Source organism: Heterodontus francisci, chromosome 49 (assembly GCF_036365525.1).
Source record: "Heterodontus francisci isolate sHetFra1 chromosome 49, sHetFra1.hap1, whole genome shotgun sequence".
NCBI classification, from domain to species: Eukaryota; Metazoa; Chordata; class Chondrichthyes; order Heterodontiformes; family Heterodontidae; genus Heterodontus; species Heterodontus francisci.
The window spans coordinates 12,931,590-12,950,514 of NC_090419.1; the positions used below are offsets into that span (position 1 = coordinate 12,931,590).

Consider the following 18,925-nt stretch of genomic DNA (forward strand, 5'->3'; position numbering starts at 1 on the left):
TTTATCAGCGATTCAGTCGAATAATAAAAATAAAAAAATCTAAGGAAGCTTTGTCTTCAGTCTCTGTCACAGCCGTGGTGATTATTGGTCTCATTTTGTTGCTCGGTTTAAAGGGCCGGAACGGACGGGCGATTGGACGAATGGCCAAATTCTGTGCCAGATCGTTCCATACTTGCGTGAATAGGATTGAAAAGCAGAAAAACTGTGTTAAATTTATATCAGTTGAACCACACTCTGCACCGTTCCATATCCCTCGGTTAGACCACACTTGGAGCACTGTGCACAGTTCCGGTCCCCGTACCCCTCGGTTGGACCACACCCGGAGCACTGTGCACAGTTCTGGTCCCCGTATCCCTCGGTTGGACCACACCCGGAGCACTGTGCACAGTTCTGGTCCCCGTATCCCTCGGTTGGACCACACCCGGAGCACTGTGCACAGTTCCGGTCCCCGTATCGCTCGGTTGGACCACACCCGGAGCACTGTGCACAGTTCTGGTCCCCGTATCCCTCGGTTAGACCACACCCGGAGTACTGTGCACAGTTCTGGTCCCCGTATCCCTCGGTTAGACCACACCCGGAGCACTGTGCACAGTTCTGGTCCCCGTATCCCTCGGTTAGACCACACCCGGAGTACTGTGCACAGTTCTGGTCCCCGTATCCCTCGGTTAGACCACACCCGGAGCACTGTGCACAGTTCCGGTCCCCGTATCGCTCGGTTGGACCACACCCGGAGCACTGTGCACAGTTCTGGTCCCCGTATCCCTCGGTTAGACCACACCCGGAGCACTGTGCACAGTTCTGGTCCCCGTATCCCTCGGTTAGACCACACCCGGAGTACTGTGCACAGTTCTGGTCCCCGTATCCCTCGGTTAGACCACACCCGGAGCACTGTGCACAGTTCTGGTCCCCGTATCGCTCGGTTGGACCACACCCGGAGCACTGTGCACAGTTCTGCAGAAAGTGCAAAAAAGATTGACAAGGATGATCCCAGAACTGAGAGGTTATAACTATCAGGAACGACTGAACAGTCTGGGGACTCGTCTCTCTAGAAAAGAGAAGGCTGAGGGGGTGACCTGATAGAGGTCTTTAAAATGATGGAGGGGTTTCGATCGGGTAGACGTGGAGAAGATGTTTCCACTTGTGGGGGGAGACCAGAACTAGGGGACCATCAATATAAGACAGTCAGTAATAAATCCAATGGGGAATTCAGGAGAAACTCCTTTCCCCAGAGAGTGGTGAGAATGTGGGACTCGCTAACACAGGGAGTGGTCGAGGTGAATAGTATCGGTGTATTTAAGGGGGAAGCTGGATAAACACACGAGGGAGAGAGAAATAGGGGGGAGATGGAGAGCGGGAGGGAGGAGGCTCGTGTGGAGCAGAAACGCCGGCACAGAGCAGATGGGCCGAATGGCCTGTTTCGGTGCTGGCATGGCCTGTAACTTTGCCCCACAGACAGCATTGAAAAGGGATCGTCACTCTCCCCTCTCAAATAATTAACCTGCACGAGAGGATCAGTCCTGGCTTCGAGGAGGCAAGCGGCGAGGTCGGCCTGCTATTCGACCGTGACGGCATCGCAGCCGCGCGAGAAGGGGACGTTGGGGGGGTGCGCAGGGTGAGGAATTAGCGTGGAAACTGCTCTACGCACACCCTAGAACGTTCCAGAAAGATCTGGATGTGGTGTTTCCCACCCCCTCCGCCTCCCGGAAATAGCCGGGTATCTCCTGCTCAGCAATGATGTGCATTTACATAGCGCCGGTAATGTGGAAAAACGGCCCCCAGAGAGCAATTCCCAAGCATAAATCAGACCCCGTGTCACATCAGGACACATTAGGGACAGGCAACTGGTCAAAGAGGTCGGTTTTAAGCAGTGTCTTAAAGGAGGAGAGAGAGGCGGAGAGGGTTAGAGAGGGAATTCCAGAGCTTAGGGCCCCAGGCAGCTGAAGGCACGGCCGCCAATGGTGGAGCGATGGGAATCGGGGGATGGGCAAGAGGCCGGAATTGGAGGAGCGCAGAGATCTCGGAGGGTTGTAGGGGCTGGAGGGGGTTACAGAGATAGGGAGGGTTGAAGGGGCTGGAGGAGGTTACAGAGATAGGGAGGGTTGTAGGGGCTGGAGGAGGTTACAGAGATAGGGAGGGTTGAAGGGGCTGGAGGAGGTTACAGAGATAGGGAGGGTTGTAGGGGCTGGAGGTGGTCACAAAGATAGGGAGGGCTGTAGGGGCTGGAGGAGGTTACAGAGATAGGGAGGGTTGTAGTGGCTGGAGCAGGTTGCAGAGATAGGGAGGGCTGTAGGGGCTGGAGGAGGTTACAGAGATAGGGAGGGTTGTAGGGGCTGGAGGAGGTTGCAGAGATAGGGAGGGTTGTAGGGGCTGGAGGAGGTTACAGAGATGGGGAGAGTTGTAGGGGCTGGAGGAGGTTACAGAGATGGGGAGAGTTGTAGGGGCTGGAGGAGGTTACAGAGATAGGGAGGGTTGTAGGGGCTGGAGGAGGTTATAGAGATAGGGAGGGTTGTATGGGCTGGAGGAGGTTACAGAGATGGGGAGAGTTGTAGGGGCTGGAGGAGGTTATAGAGATAGGGAGGGTTGTAGGGGCTGGAGGAGGTTATAGAGATAGGGAGGGTTGTAGGGGCTGGAGGAGGTTACAGAGATAGGGAGGGTTGTAGGGGCTGGAGGAGGTTACAGAGATAGGGTTGTAGGGACTGGAGGAGGTTACAGAGATAGGGAGGGTTGTAGGGGCTGGAGGAGGTTACAGAGATAGGGTTGTAGGGACTGGAGGAGGTTACAGAGATAGGGAGGGTTGTAGGGGCTGGAGGAGGTTACAGAGATAGGGAGGGTTGTAGGGGCTGGAGGAGGTTACAGAGATAGGGAGGGTTGTAGGGCCTGGAGGAGGTTACAGAGATAGGGAGGGTTGTAGGGGCTGGAGGAGGTTACAGAGATAGGGAGGGTTGTAGGGGCTGGAGGAGGTTACAGAGATAGGGAGGGTTGTAGGGGCTGGAGGAGGTTACAGAGATAGGGTTGTAGGGACTGGAGGAGGTTACAGAGATAGGGAGGGTTGTAGGGGCTGGAGGAGGTTACAGAGATAGGGAGGGTTGTAGGGGCTGGAGGAGGTTACAGAGATAGGGTTGTAGGGACTGGAGGAGGTTACAGAGATAGGGAGGGTTGTCGGGGCTGGAGGAGGTTACAGAGATAGGGAGGGTTGTCGGGGCTGGAGGAGGTTACAGAGATAGGGAGGGTTGTAGGGGCTGGAGGAGGTTACAGAGATAGGGAGGGTTGTAGGGGCTGGAGGAGGTTACAGAGATAGGGAGGGTTGTAGGGGCTGGAGGAGGTTACAGAGATAGGGAGGGTTGTAGGGGCTGGAGGAGGTTACAGAGATAGGGAGGGTTGTAGGGGCTGGAGGAGGTTACAGAGATAGGGAGGGTTGTAGGGGCTGGAGGAGGTTACAGAGATAGGGAGGGTTGTAGGGCCTGGAGGAGGTTACAGAGATAGGGAGGGTTGTAGGGCCTGGAGGAGGTTACAGAGATAGGGAGGGTTGTAGGGGCTGGAGGAGGTTACAGAGATAGGGAGGGTTGTAGGGGCTGGAGGAGGTTACAGAGATAGGGTTGTAGGGACTGGAGGAGGTTACAGAGATAGGGAGGGTTGTAGGGGCTGGAGGAGGTTACAGAGATAGGGAGGGTTGTAGGGGCTGGAGGAGGTTACAGAGATAGGGAGGGTTGTCGGGGCTGGAGGAGGTTACAGAGATAGGGAGGGTTGTAGGGGCTGGAGGAGGTTACAGAGATAGGGAGGGTTGTAGGGGCTGGAGGAGGTTACAGAGATAGGGAGGGTTGTAGGGGCTGGAGGAGGTTACAGAGATAGGGAGGGTTGTAGGGGATGGAGGAGGTTCCAGAGATAGGGAGGGTTGTAGGGGCTGGAGGAGGTTACAGAGATAGGGAGGGTTGTAGGGACTGGAGGAGGTTACAGAGATAGGGAGGGTTGTAGGGGATGGAGGAGGTTACAGAGATAGGGAGGGTTGTAGGGGCTGGAGGAGGTTACAGAGATAAGGAGGGTTGTAGGGGCTGGAGGAGGTTACAGAGATAGGGAGGGTTGTAGGGACTGGAGGAGGTTACAGAGATAGGGAGGGTTGTAGGGACTGGAGGAGGTTACAGAGATGGGGAGGGTTGTAGGGGCTGGAGGAGGTTATAGAGATAGGGAGGGTTGTAGGGGATGGAGGAGGTTACAGAGATAGGGAGGGTTGTCGGGGCTGGAGGAGGTTACAGAGATAGGGAGGGTTGTAGGGGATGGAGGAGGTTATAGAGATAGGGAGGGTTGTCGGGGCTGGAGGAGGTTACAGAGATAGGGAGGGTTGTAGGGGCTGGAGGAGGTTACAGAGATAGGGAGGGTTGTAGGGGCTGGAGGAGGTTACAGAGATAGGGAGGGTTGTAGGGGCTGGAGGAGGTTACAGAGATAGGGAGGGTTGTAGGGCCTGGAGGAGGTTACAGAGATAGGGAGGGTTGTAGGGGCTGGAGGAGGTTACAGAGATAGGGAGGGTTGTAGGGGCTGGAGGAGGTTACAGAGATAGGGTTGTAGGGACTGGAGGAGGTTACAGAGATAGGGAGGGTTGTAGGGGCTGGAGGAGGTTACAGAGATAGGGAGGGTTGTAGGGGCTGGAGGAGGTTACAGAGATAGGGAGGGTTGTCGGGGCTGGAGGAGGTTACAGAGATAGGGAGGGTTGTAGGGGCTGGAGGAGGTTACAGAGATAGGGAGGGTTGTAGGGGCTGGAGGAGGTTACAGAGATAGGGAGGGTTGTAGGGGCTGGAGGAGGTTACAGAGATAGGGAGGGTTGTAGGGGATGGAGGAGGTTCCAGAGATAGGGAGGGTTGTAGGGGCTGGAGGAGGTTACAGAGATAGGGAGGGTTGTAGGGACTGGAGGAGGTTACAGAGATAGGGAGGGTTGTAGGGGATGGAGGAGGTTACAGAGATAGGGAGGGTTGTAGGGGCTGGAGGAGGTTACAGAGATAGGGAGGGTTGTAGGGGCTGGAGGAGGTTACAGAGATAGGGAGGGTTGTAGGGACTGGAGGAGGTTACAGAGATAGGGAGGGTTGTAGGGACTGGAGGAGGTTACAGAGATGGGGAGGGTTGTAGGGGCTGGAGGAGGTTATAGAGATAGGGAGGGTTGTAGGGGATGGAGGAGGTTACAGAGATAGGGAGGGTTGTCGGGGCTGGAGGAGGTTACAGAGATAGGGAGGGTTGTAGGGGCTGGAGGAGGTTATAGAGATAGGGAGGGTTGTAGGGGCTGGAGGAGGTTACAGAGATAGGGAACAGAAATCAAATACAAATGACCAATAACTGAACGTCACATCATCGCTGTCTTGCGAGATCTTGTGGTCGTTCTCAACATCCGCAACTGGAGAGACATCACAGAGAGGAAGTGGGGAACGAAGGCTTCCTTTTCTTTCCGAGAACAGAAGACAGCAGCTCGGGCGGTCATGAGCAAGACACACGCCCCGTCCAGTCTGCTCTCCGACCATGAGAACCAGGTGCTGTTCGAGCTCCTGGGACGCAAGACACAGGTGAGCTCGGCCCGTTGGTTTCGGGCAGGCGGTGGGGGGGGGAGGGCCTTCCTGTCCAGAATTTGGGGCCCAGGCAGCACGCAATCACAGTGGCACAGTGGGATCCCAGGCTGACCCGCAGGCTGGGTTGGAGAGACGTGGAAAACTCAGTGACAGTGTGTGCGGAACCCGTGCCCCAGTGAGAGTTGAATGGGACAGGTACAGCACGGGGGTTAGATCCAGAGTAAAGCTCCCTCTACACTGTCCCCCATCAAACACTCCCCAGGACAGGTATATAATGTTACGGAGGACGAAACACTCCTGCGCAGTGTTTGTTCCGCTGTTCTGGTGACGGTCCTATTTTGAGCTGTTTCCTGTTTTCACAGAGCGACCAATCCAATGGCCTGACATCAAACCACAACCCCAAACCCCCACCTCGCTCTGTCTTCACTCCAATACAGCTAAAACCGCCTCGCTGGATTCCGACTCGGCTTCCCCTCAGCTGCCTGCGACACACTGTGGCCTGATCATGGGGTGGAGAGGGAAGGCAGAGCGGCCTGCTATTCGACCACATGGGGTGTCACAGCTGCCCCACAGATCCCGCCCCACCCCGCCCACCACCAGTTGTGTTCTGTACCAGGTGCAGGATGCTCGGGAAAGGACAGGAGGAGGAGATTACAGAGCGGCCATTTTACTGGACGTGGCCAGCCGTGTTTGAGGTCCGTCATGGCCCACCTCCCCCCACTCCTCCGGACCCCGGCTTTCTGACTCACTCCACAGCGATCTCTCCTCTGATTCCAGAGGTCATGGGTTTGAGACTCCCTCCCACACCCCTCCAGAGTCTGGGCGACAAAATCCAAGCTGATAGCCGGGGGGGCCGGGCACTGTCGGAGGGTCAGTACTGAGGGAGCGCCGCACTGTCGGAGGGTCAGTACTGAGGGAGCGCCGCACTGTCGGAGGGTCAGTACTGATGGAGTGCCGCACTGTCGGAGGGTCAGTACTGAGGGAGTGCCACACTGTCGGAGGGTCAGTACTGAGGGAGCGCCACACTGTCGGAGGGTCAGTACTGAGGGAGTGCCGCACTGTCGGAGGGTCAGTACTGAGGGAGTGCCGCACTGTCGGAGGGTCAGTACTGAGGGAGTGCCGCACTGTCGGAGGGTCAGTACTGAGGGAGTGCCGCACTGTCGGAGGGTCAGTACTGAGGGAGTGCCGCACTGTCGGAGGGTCAGTACCGAGGGAGCGCCGCACTGTCGGAGGGTCAGTACTGAGGGAGTGCCGCACTGTGGGAGGGTCAGTACTGAGGGAGTGCAGCACTGTCGGAGGGTCAGTACCGAGGGAGTGCCACACTGTCGGAGGGGCGGTCCTGAAGGGACGCAAAGCGCTAACAGCCCATTCAACCCTTCAGGCCTGCTCCTGCTAGCCTATTACGGACACTGCCCGCCGCACAGGAAACCCGGGGATGCTCCCAGTCCGGTGAAAGGGAATGATTCACTCCCGTTCTGTGACTGACACAGCCCGTTTTGGGATTGCCTTGACAGATTGAGCTGACGGACTGGGGGGGGGGGGTTACTGCACGTGCGCGGCCCCCAAACCCAGTCGCTCCGTTGACCTCTCTCTTTCTCTCCGCAGACACTGGCCACAACCGTGGTGCAGGTTTTCCTGGCACTGCCCGCCAGCAACAATCACTGGACCAAATGTTACACTGGTGTTGCTTGCTTCATCAAAGACAATCCAAAACGCTCGTACTTTGTCCGAGTTTACAGCCTCAAGGTGAGTTTCAATGTGTAACTCTTAATCTGCTCCGTGCTGGGGTTTCTGCTCCACATGAGCCTCCTCCCAACCCCCTCTCCATCTCCCCCCCCCATCACCATAATCCTTCTATTCCTCTCTCCCTCGTGTGTTTATCCAGCTTCCCCCTTAAATACATCGATACTATTCACCTCAACCACTCCCTGTGGGAGCGAGTCCCGCATTCTCACCACTCTCTGGGGAAAGGAGTTTCTCCTGAATTCCCCATCGGATTTATTACTGACTGTCTTATATTGATGGCCCCCTAGTTCTGGTCTCCCCCCACAAGCGGAAACATCTCTCCGTCTACCCGATCGAAACCCCCGTCATCGTTTTAAAGACCTCTATCAGGTCACCCCTCAGCCTTCTCTTTTCTCGAGAGATGAGCCCCCCAGACTGTTCAATCTTTCCCGATAGTTATAACCTCTCAGTTCTGGGATCATCCTTGTAAATTCTTTTAAACCGTCTCTGTGTCATTTTTAGAATATTGAACATAGAACAAAATACAGCACTGAAACAGGCCCTTCGGCCCATCGAGTCTGTGCCAACCATCAACCACCCATTTATACTAATCCTACATTAATCCCATATTCCTATCACATCCCCACCTTCCCTCAATTCTCCTACCACCTACCTATACTAGGGGCAATTTATAATGGCCAATTTGCCGATCAACCTGCAAGTCTTTTGGCTGTGGGAGGAAACCGGAGCACCCGGAGGAAACCCACGCAGACACAGGGAGAACTTGCAAACTCCACACAGGCAGTACCCAGAATCGAACCCAGGTCGCTGGAGCTGTGAGGCTGCGGTGCTAACCACTGCGCCACAGTGCTGCCCACAGCCCCGCGCGTTACAGCATCGTAGGTGCATGTCCAGGTAACTTTACGAGACTTGAGGGTTTCTGCCTCCACCACCATTCCTGGCAGTGAATTCCAGACACCCACTGCCCTCTGGGTGAAAACGTTTGTCCTCATGTCCCCTCTAATCCTTCTACCAATCACCTTAAATCGGTGCCCCCAGTAACTGACCTCCCTGCGAGGGGAAACAGGTCCTTCCTGTCTACTCTATGGAGACTGGAACTGTGCACAGTGCTCAGAGTATGGTCTAACCAGGGGATATGGAGACCGGAACTGAGCACAGTGCTCCAAGTGTGATCTAACCAAGGGATATGGAGACTGGAACTGTGCACAGTGCTCCGAGTGTGATCTAACCAAGGGATATGGAGACTGGAACTGTGCACAGTGCTCCGAGTGTGATCTAACCAAGGGATATGGAGACTGGAACTGTGCACAGTGCTCCAAGTGTGATCTAACCAAGGGATATGGAGACCGGAACTGTGCACAGTGTCCAAGTGTGGTCTAACCAAGGGATATGGAGACTGGAACTGTGTACAGTGTCCAAGTGTTGCCTAACTAACATATATGGAGACTGGAACTGTACACAGTGCTCCAAGTGTGATCTAACCAAGGGATATGGAGACTGGAACTGTACACAGTGCTCCAAGTGTGATCTAACCAAGGGATATGGAGACCGGAACTGTGCACAGTGTCCAAGTGTGGTCTAACCAAGGGATATGGAGACTGGAACTGTGTACAGTGCTCCAAGTGTGGTCTAACTAAGGGATATGGAGACTGGAACTGTGTACAGTGCGCCAAGTGTGGGTCTAACCAAGGTATATGGAGACCGGAACTGTGTACAGTGCTCCGAGTGTGGTCTAACCAAGGTATATGGAGACTGGAACTGTGCACAGTGCTCCGAGTGTGGTCTAACTAAGGGATATGGAGACTGGAACTGTGCACAGTGCTCCGAGTGTGATCTAACTAAATTGTATACATATTTAACATTGTTATTTTTCAATGCTAAGCAATTAAACCAGTGTTTTGTTTGCATTTTCAGAGTCTAGTTAACTAATTTAATGATTTATATGTCTCTACTCCAATTAGCAAAGTTCTTTCCAGGGAACTTTACCATTTTCTTATTCCTCCTGTGAGAATGTATCAGCACATATTAATATATATTTGGGTTTCATTGCGGCAGGGTATTTATTCACTGTCAGGCAGAAAATAGGGACCCATTTCAGGCCCACAAGCCAAGCTGACACTTCCAGCGCAGTGCTGAGGGAGTGCCACACTGTCGGAGGGTCAGTATTGAGGGAGCGCCGCACTGTCGGAGGGGGCCATCTTTCAGGATGAGACGTTAAACCCGAGGCCCCCGTTTGCCCTCTCAGGTGGATGTAAAAGATCCCAGGGCCACTCCTGGACGAAGTTCGGCATGGGGTGAGGAGGGGAGGCTGGGGAAGTTCTTCCCGCGCTCCTGGGGCCAATACATCACCAAAATACAGACAAAATGGGTCGTTATCACGCGGCTGTTTGTGGGATGCCGCTGTGCGCAAGGTGGCTGCCGTGTTTTCTGCATTGACCGCACTGCAATCGTACACCCTTGGCTGTGAGGCGCACTGGGACATGCTAAATTTGGGGAAAGGGACGGGACGGATGTAACCCCCGCTCTCTTCTCTCTGTGAAGACGTTTAATGGTGTTTCTTTCTTTCACAGGAAGGCAAGCTAGTCTGGGAACAGGAACTTTACAATCAGATTCAGTACTGCACACCGCTCCCGTATTTCCACACATTCACAGCTGATGTGAGTCACTACTTTGATCTGGAGTCACTCAGGGAAGTGTGAAGGGACGCAGTTTTGGCAGGAAAAATGAGGAGAGGCAAGATAAAATAAAGGGGGCAATATTAAAGCAGGTGCAGGAGTTAAGAGACCACTAAGTGGACAAAATTCCCGGGAGGTGATCGGACAAGTTGGGAAGACTGTTTTAAAAAGCAGACGGGATCCCTAGCTTTCGAGGCCGAGGCATCGAGTAGAAAAACAAGGACATTATTCGGAACATTTATCAGTCCCTGCTGGTGGATTGTGCCCTAAAACGGGTCGCCTGTTTTAGAAAGGATGACGACGTTCCCCAGTCCCGTCTGTAATTACCAGGATCTCTCTCAAGAGGCAGAAATGCAGCAGAGTGTTGTTGGGCCGAATGGCCTGTTTCTGGGTAGTTGTGTGGGCCCATCCCTCTCCGCGGGTGGCTTTTAATCGTGCGTCTGTTGTTTCTTGGCCGCAGGACTGTGAGGCTGGTCTAAACTTCGCTGATGAGCGTGAAGCAGGAACTTTTCAGGGCATCATCGAAGAGAAGATCAGGCAAAGACACACGAGGCAGGGCGAGGGGCGTTCGAGACAGGGTGAGGGGTGTTTGAGGCTGAGTGAGGGGTGTGCGAGACTGGGGGAGGGATGTTTGAGACTGGGCGAGGGGCGTTCGAGGCAGGGCGAAGGGGCGTTCGAGACTGGGCGAAGGGGCGTTCGAGACTGGGCGAGGGGCGTTCGAGACTGGGCGAAGGGCGTTCGATACTGGGCGAGGGGCGTTCGAGACTGGGCGAGGGGCGTTCGAGACTGGGCGAGGGGCGTTCGAGACTGGGCGAAGGGGCGTTCGAGACTGGGCGAGGGGTGTTCGAGACTGGGCGAAGGGCGTTCGAGACTGGGCGAAGGGGCGTTCGAGACTGGGCGAGGGGCGTTCGAGACTGGGCGAAGGGCGTTCGAGACTGGGCGAGGGGTGTTTGAGACTGGGTGATGGGTGATGTACACAGACCAAGGGCTGTTCAAATCTGCGTTGACAGAGTGATGCTGGGGGGGACCTGATTAAGACAAGGACAGGGTTGATCGATGCAGAATAAAATGGCGGGTTTAAATCCTAATTAATCAGGGTGAAAGCCTCGTCTATTGTCGATGATGCACTTTGACACGACCTCTCCACGTCTGCCTCTTCCTCCAGAAAAACGTCAATTTGGGACCCCTCCTCCGCCGCAGGTCTCCGATGGTAAGTAACGCTGCTTTATTTGGACGGCACTGCCCGCTGCGGAGCCCTGGCACGACCCGCGTGTGCCACCTTCTCTTATGGTGCACTGCCTGCTCATGTCAGTGGGTAGGGCGGGTCAAGGCGTGTGTGTCGCCCTTTCCCGACTCGCGCTGGCTCACCAGGCAAGAGCAGCTCGCCAACCCCGCCGGCAGCTCGCCGGCGATGCCTCTGCAGTCGAATATCCAGCATCGGAAACGAGGGCTGCTCTGGCCAGGCACCAGAGGCGTGGATCCCAGGGATGAGTCGGGGGCGGGGGAGGCAGCTGGCACCTTCTGGGACGCGAGCGGAAGATAAATAAAGCCTGTTTGTTTCGCCCACAGGTAGGAGGGTGTCGATGCCCCTTCCACAGGTGCCTCCGGTTGAATCGAGCGGTGAGTAGTGCCAACAGCGAGACCCACCTAATCCGACACAGACATAACATAGCTCAGCTCAGCACCAGAAGGGGGCCATTCAGCCCCTTGAGACTGGGCTAGCTCTTTGGAAGAGCAAACCACTCACTCACCCCACACCCGCCCCCAGCTCTTCCCCCTACACATTTTTCCCCTTCCAGTATCTATCCAATCCCCCTTTTGAAAGTTACTATTGAATCTGCTTCCACCGCCCTTTCAGGCAGCGCGTTCCAGATCACAACAACTCACTGAGTCGTAAAAAAATGTTCATCTCCCCCTCTGGTTCTTTTCCCAATTATCTTAAATCTGTATCCCTCTGGTTACCAACCCTCCTGCCACTGGAAACAGTTTTCCTTATTTATTTCACCAAAACCCTTCACAATTTTGAACGCCTCGATTAAATCTCCCCTTAACCTTCTCTGCTCTCTGTGGCTCTCGCCCCCTCCCTATCTCTGTAACCTCCTCCAGTCCCTACAACCCTCCCCATCTCTGTAACCTCCTCCAGTCCCGACAACCCTCCCTATCTCTGTAACCTCCTCCAGTCCCTACAACCCTCCCCATCTCTGTAACCTCCTCCAGTCCCGACAACCCTCCCTATCTCTGTAACCTCCTCCAGCCCCTACAACCCTCCCTATCTCTGTAACCTCCTCCAGCCCCTACAACCCTCCCCATCTCTGCGCTCCTCCAATTCCGGCCTCTTGCCCATCCCCCGATTCCCATCGCTCCACCATTGGTGGCCGTGCCTTCAGCTGCCTGGGGCCCTGAGCTCTGGAATTCCCTCCTTTATAACTGAGGAGAGGAGAGGGGAGGGGAAAGGAGAGGTGGGAAGGCAAGGGGAGGGTAGGGGAGAGGAGAGGGGAGGAAGCAGATGGGACTGGGTAGGGAGGGGAGTGGGAGGGAATGAAGGGAGGAAGGAGAGGGGAGAGGGAGGGAATGAAGGGAGGGCAGAGAGAGAATGGGAGGGAATGGGAGGGAAGGGGAAAGGAGAGGGAGGAAGGGAAGTGGAGGAGGAAGGGGAGAGTTGGGGAGGGAGGGGAGGATGGAGTAGGAGAGGGAACAGGAGAGGAGAATGAGGGTAGGGGAGGGAATGGAAGGGGCAGGTAGGAGGAGGGAGGGGAGGGAGCGAGGTTCCAACACTCTGTGAGTGGAAGAGGCAGAGTAGGAGATGGAGTCCGGAATCTGGACAAGCAAAGGGGGAGGGGCTAAGGGAGCAGAGTGCGTGGGCGAGGACTGAGGGGAGGCTCTGGAGAGGGAACCTCATTGAACCCCACAGCCCGGCACACACGTCGCCTGCTGGGAGATGGGACGACGCTGTGGATCAGTGTTTGGCGACACGGAGTCCCACACACACACACGGCACCGGGCAGGGGCAGGGGCTCCTCGTGTCAATGTTCGCATTTAATGATTGTTTCTCCTCCCGCTCTGCGTTGCCAGGTCCCGGATTCCAATGCGCCTCCCCCTCCGGCCCCCTCCCCATGACTGCGATGGTGATTCCCAATCCCGACATCACTTCGTTCCGGTACCGCGGTTTACCAACCCCCGCCCCAGTCGAGAAGAAGAAAGGAAAGGACAAAGGAAAAGGGAAGAAGAAGATGACCAAGGCCGACATTGGAGCCCCTAGCAACTTCCAGTAAGGCTCAGCTGCGTGGGGTCATTTTGTGCACAGCAGGATCCCACAAACAGCCACGTGCTAAACAACCCAGATCATGTTTTTAGGGATTTGATCAAGGGATAATTATTGGGCCCCAGGACACCGGGGAGAACCCCCCCCCATTCTACTTCCAATAGTAGACGCGGGATCTTTTACACCCACCCGAGGGGGCAGACGGGGGCCTCGGGTTTCCTATCATCCTGAAAGACGGCCCCTCCGACAGTGCGGCACTCCCTCAGCCCTCCCAGCGCCAGCCAGCACTGCTGGCCCGGGCACGCCGTTTGTGGGATCTTGCTGTGCACTGGCTGCCAACCCAGTCAAGCGGTAACTCAACGAAGACACGCGTGCCGGGGGTACAAGCGCCAATGGAGTAGGTTTGAAAACGAGGGCGGGAACTTGAAAAACGGACTCGTTGCCGGACCGGGAGGCAGCGCCGGTCAGCGAGCACAGGGTGGGGGGTCACGGACCGGTGGACGGGACTCGGTGCGAGGTAGGACACCGGAGTTTTGGACGAGCTAAAGTTTAGGCAGCGGGGAATGTGGGAGAGCGGTGGGGAGAGCATCAAGTCTGGAGGTAACAGCCGATAAGATGTGTTAAGGAGCAGCTCCTGGACACTGATCAGTATTTCAGTGATGGGATGAGTTTCATATTTTCTCTGTTGCTTTTTGCAGGCATGTGGGACACGTTGGCTGGGATCCTAACATGGGCTTTGATGTAAGTAACAATCTTCCTTTCCATGAAGACCACAGGAGCTGGAAGAGGCCCTTCGAGCCTGCTCCGCCATTCAACAAGATCACGGCCCATCTTCTCAACTCCAGCATCCCGCCCCCCTCCCCTCAGTGCCCAAAAGTCTACCCCCCATCTCAGTCTTGAATATACTCGACAACGGAGCGTCCACAGTTCTCCCGGGTCCAGAATTCCAAAGATTCGCGACCCTCCAAGTGAAGAAGTTTCTCCTCATCTCAGTTCAAAATGGCCGACCCCCTTAGCCTGAGACTGTGTTCCCCCGTGTCCTACACTCAGCAGCCAGGGGTGGAAAGAACCCCCTCAGCAAATATCCTGTCAAGCCCCTTAATACATTTCAATGAGATCGCCTCCCATTCTTCAAAACTCCAGGGAATATAGGCCTAGTCTACTCAATCTCTCCTCGTAGGACAATCCACCTCATCTCAGCAACCAGTATACTGAACCTCCCGTGCACGCTCTCTAGGGCAAGTATGTCCTTCCCTTAGGTAATCTACATTCCTGCAGCATCTTTCACGATCTCAGGACTTGCCACAGTGCTTCACAGCTTCTTAGATTCAAAGTGTTTTGAATTATTTTTCCTTTTGATATGACCGCAAGCTCCCAGGCATCAGCTTGGGGTGAGGCTCAAACTCAAGACAGGCAAGACGGCTACTGACTCAGCCCCGGTGGGTCTCTTGTGTGCACCCCCCACACAGGAGTCAGCGCTCTGGGGGCAGGAACAGGCCGGGGCTAGGCAGAGGGTCCAGACTGCACTGCAAGGAGGTTGGGACAGTTCTGGAGACGAGGAGAACACACCCGGAGAATGAGGGCCTGCTCCTGAATCTCCGATTTTCGCTCCATGTCGGGGTGGGAGCAGGAGTCTCCTGAGCTGGTCCTCCGGATCGGAAAATGACCCTGTCGCATTAAGTTACAACAACGTGCCTTTGTGCAGCACCTTTAAGGGAGCAAAACCTCCCCGAGGCTCTCTGCAAGAAGCGTTATCAAACAAAATCAACCCTCCCCCGAGACACTTAAGGAGATATTAGGGACGGGCTACTAAAAGCACGGACAAAGAGGTCGGTTTAAAGGAGGAGAGAGACGGAGAGGTTTGGGGAGGGAATTCCAGAGCTTAGGGGCCCCAGGCAGTTGAAGGCACGGCAGCCAATGGTGGAGCGATGGGAATCGGGGGATGCTCAAAGAGGGTGGAATTGGAGGAGTGCTGAGATCTCGGAGGGTTGCTTGAGGCTGGAGGAGGTTACAGAGGTCGGGATGAGAGTTTTTAAAACCCAGACGTTACTTCTCCTGTAGGTGAATAAGATGGATCCCGATTTGAAGAATCTCTTTAGCAAGGCAGGAATCAGCGAAGACCAGCTGACCGACGCCGAGACCTCAAAGGTCATCTACGACTTCATCGAGAAGCAGGGAGGGCTGGATGTGGTGAAGCAGGAGATGAGGAGACAAGGTAATGGGCGGGTGACACGTTCTGAGGGCCGAGTCGCATGCGGGCACAAGGTGGGGAGGCAGAACAAGGAGAAACTCCCAGAGTCAGTCCTTGCCACACAACAATCCATACAGCATACAGGACATTCAGTATATGGAGAGCGGAACTGTGCACAGTGCTCCGAGTGTGGGTCTAACCAAGGTACATGGAGAGCGGAACTGTGCACAGTGCTCCGAGTGTGAGTCTAACCAAGGTACATGGAGAGCGTAACTGTGCACAGTGCTCCGAGTGTGGGTCTAACCAAGGTACATGGAGAGCGGAACTGTGCACAGTGCTCCGAGTGTGGGTCTAACCAAGGTACATGGAGAGTGGAACTGTGCACAGTGCTCCGAGTGTGGGTCTAACCAAGGTACATGGAGAGCGGAACTGTGCACAGTGCTCCGAGTGTGAGTCTAACCAAGGTACATGGAGAGCGGAACTGTGCACAGTGCTCCGAGTGTGGGTCTAACCAAGGTACATGGAGAGCGGAACTGTGCACAGTGCTCCGAGTGTGGGTCTAACCAAGGTACATGGAGAGCGGAACTGTGCACAGTGCTCCGAGTGTGGGTCTAACCAAGGTACATGGAGAGCGGAACTGTGCACAGTGCTCCGAGTGTGGGTCTAACCAAGGTACATGGAGAGCGGAACTGTGCACAGTGCTCTGAGTGAGTTCTAACCAAGGTTCGATAACTTTACCTCTGAATCCTCAGGAAGTTAACCATATTGTGCTTTTTATCCCCTCACATCCCATCTTATATTGCTCTGAGGACCTACCGTGGCATTGCTCAGTCAGTTTAATGGTGAGAGGAGTGCTCTCTTAGGTAGTGCTCCGTGTACCATGCTGCAGCCCTTTAAGGCTGCAAAGTGCATGCCGGCTCAGGTCAGCCAGAGTTCAATTGCTAGATTCTGGGCGCAGCGTAGACCAGCAAACGCCTGTAAGTTGCAGGCTGCACGTCAACAGCACCAGAATCACTGAAAGGTTTGGCCGCTTAACAACTTGTTGGAGGAGCATGGACAAGCTGGGACAGAAATCGTACCTACCATCACCATTTTTTGGCAAAAGGTACAGCCATTTCAGAAGTAGAGGTTGAGGATTGGGAGACGCCAAGCTGAGGCGCTGCAGCGCCACCCCTGGCGGGAGGGTGTCATTGCAGCGTGACATGTTTACATAAGACATTCCTATTTATAGTGGGAATGTGAGAATTTGTATTGAGAATTGTCGACTAGTATAAGACTAATAAAGTCAAATGTGTGTTGTTTCGAATTTCACTAACACTTTGTTTGTTCCTCCATCTCTTCAGATACTGCACCCGCACCACCAGTGCGATCAGGACCCCTCCCTCCTGTCCCCCCGCCACCTGCCAACGCCCCAGGCAGCAGAGGCAGACAGGGGCCCCTCCCGCCAGTGCCTGCCTTGAGCTCAGGAGCTGGGCCTCCTGCCCCTCCACCCCCCACTGCCCGGGGACCCGTCCCGCCGCCTCCACTGCGAACCCCACCCCATCGGAGCTCGCCCCCACCTCCTCCCCCTGCTGCCACGCGGACTGCAGGGGGTCCTCCCCCACCCCCCCCACCCATTGGGGGTGGGGGGCCTCCCCCACCTCCTCCTCCTCCCCCCCTGCCCCCTGCTTTCAATGCCGCGCCACCCCTGGGAGGGGAGCAGAAGAGGCCCGAGCCGGCTAATCCTACCCCCACGGTGGGCCGGGGCGCCCTCCTCGACCAAATCCGCCTGGGGATCCAACTGAAGACCGTAAGTGCCCTCGGCGGCCATCCTTGATGTCGTCAGGCGGGGCTATTCGGCTAAGGGAGGCATCGCGCGTGGACGCCAAAGGCCTTGGGAAGGCGAGCGCGGGCAGCAGGGACGCTGGGGCTGAGGGACTTCAGTGACGCGGAGAGATCGGAGAAGCTGAGACCGTTCTCCTGAGGGCAGAGAAGGTTGAGGGGAGATTTAATCGGGGCGTTCAGAATCAGGAAGGGTTTTGATCGAGTGAATACAGAGAAACTGTTTCCAGCGGCAGAAGGGTCAGGACACAGATTTGAGATAATCAGTAAAAAGAACCAGGGGGAGATGAGAATTTTTTTGGTGCAGTGAGTTGTTGGGATAGGGAACGCACTGCCGGTAAAGGTGGTGGAAGCAGATTCAATAGAAACTTTCAAAAGGGGGATCGGAGAAATACTGGAAGGGGATAAAAATTTGCAGGGATAGTGGGGGAAAGAGCAGGGGCGCTGGAAGTTTTTAACATTAATCTCACCAACCACCCATGCCACGCGTCTCATTCATGTTCCCTGGCACATAGGTAACGGATACTCCGGAGGCTGCACCCTCACCCGAGGAGGAAAATGAGGGACTGGTTGGCGCCCTCATGATGGTGATGAAGCAGAGAAGTAAAGTCATTCATTCCTCAGGTAAGATTCACCACAGCCTCTGCCTGTCAGGGGGCGGTCAGTACTGAGGGAGCGCCGCACTGTCGGAGGGGTCAGTACTGAGGGAGTGCCGCACTGTCGGAGGGGTCAGTACCGAGGGAGCACTGCAGTGTATCCTGTAGTTGGTAAGCACTGCAGCAAAGCACTGGGATAGGAGTGGGTAGATGGGCCAAAGGCTCCTTTTCTGTGCTTCCCTTGGGAAGGGCAAGGGAAAACTGGAAATGGACAGAAGTTCTTTAAATGGGTGTTTGTCTCTTGCAGATGAAGATGAAGATGAAGGAGGTGACGAAGAGTTCGATGATGAATGGGATGATTGAGTTACTGGTCTGGATTCCCCTGCCACTAATCTTCAGGCCCCTTACACTCAACTGAGAATCTCCTTTTTAAGCGCAGCTTAATTTTGCTATCTTTTTATTAAAATGTGTATTTTCGACTGATCAGGCAGTACGTGGTCCAGCACAGGAGAGAGTGCGAGCTCGGTTTCATTTGTCTGTGTCCTGCAAAGCTCTCCTGAATTACAGGACTCTTTCCCTATCAATAATAAAAAGCTTTGCTTTGACAGTTCTGGTGTCCGTTTTTGAATTCTTTTTAAATTTCTTTTGGGATGTTGGGCATGCAAGGCTGGCATTTATTGCCCATCCCTAATTGCCCCTTGAGAAGGTGGTGGTGAGCTGCCTTCTTGAACTGCTGCAGTCTGTGTGGGGTAGGTACACCCACAGTGCTGTGAGGGAGGCAGTTCCAGGATTTCGACCCAGCGACAGTGAAGGAACGGCCGATATAGTTCCAAGTCAGGATGGTGTGTGGCTTGGAGGGGAACTTGTGTTCCCATGCATCTGCTGCCCTTGTCCTTCTAGGTGGTAGAGGTCGCGGGTTTGGACGGTGCCATCGAGGGAGCCTTGGTGCGTTGCCGCAGTGCAGCTTGTAGATGGTACACACTGCTGCCACTGTACGTCGGTGGTGGAGGGAGCGAATGTTGAAGGTGGTGGGTGGGGTGCCGATCAAGCGGGCTGCTTTGTCCTGGATCCACCCATCCAGGCAAGTG

General features: G+C 55.1%; 1 protein-coding gene across 1 annotated transcript; it reads left to right on the plus strand.

Moving 5' to 3' along the window:
* The first annotated feature begins 5,368 nt into the window (after nt 1-5,368).
* On the plus strand, nt 5,369-18,444 carry LOC137358315 (actin nucleation-promoting factor WAS-like). Its single transcript, XM_068024253.1, has 12 exons — nt 5,369-5,543; nt 7,152-7,292; nt 9,863-9,949; nt 10,428-10,545; nt 11,133-11,177; nt 11,537-11,587; nt 13,040-13,235; nt 13,928-13,970; nt 15,291-15,444; nt 16,764-17,209; nt 17,757-17,865; nt 18,145-18,444. The coding sequence occupies exons 1-12, from the start codon at nt 5,460-5,462 to the stop codon at nt 18,198-18,200; spliced, it is 1,530 nt and encodes a 509-aa protein (XP_067880354.1). The 5' UTR covers nt 5,369-5,459; the 3' UTR covers nt 18,201-18,444.
* Nucleotides 18,445-18,925: the final 481 nt, after the last annotated feature.

What these genes read in the sequence shown, in the direction of transcription:
- LOC137358315 (XM_068024253.1), top strand. Translation starts at nt 5,460, where the DNA reads ATGAGCAAGACACACGCCCCGTCCAGTCTGCTCTCCGACCATGAGAAC. An exon ending in GGAGCCCCTAGCAACTTCCA is followed by an intron (nt 13,236 to 13,927) that starts GTAAGGCTCAGC and finishes TGCTTTTTGCAG; the next exon opens with GCATGTGGGACACGTTGGCT. An exon ending in ATCCTAACATGGGCTTTGAT is followed by an intron (nt 13,971 to 15,290) that starts GTAAGTAACAAT and finishes CTTCTCCTGTAG; the next exon opens with GTGAATAAGATGGATCCCGA.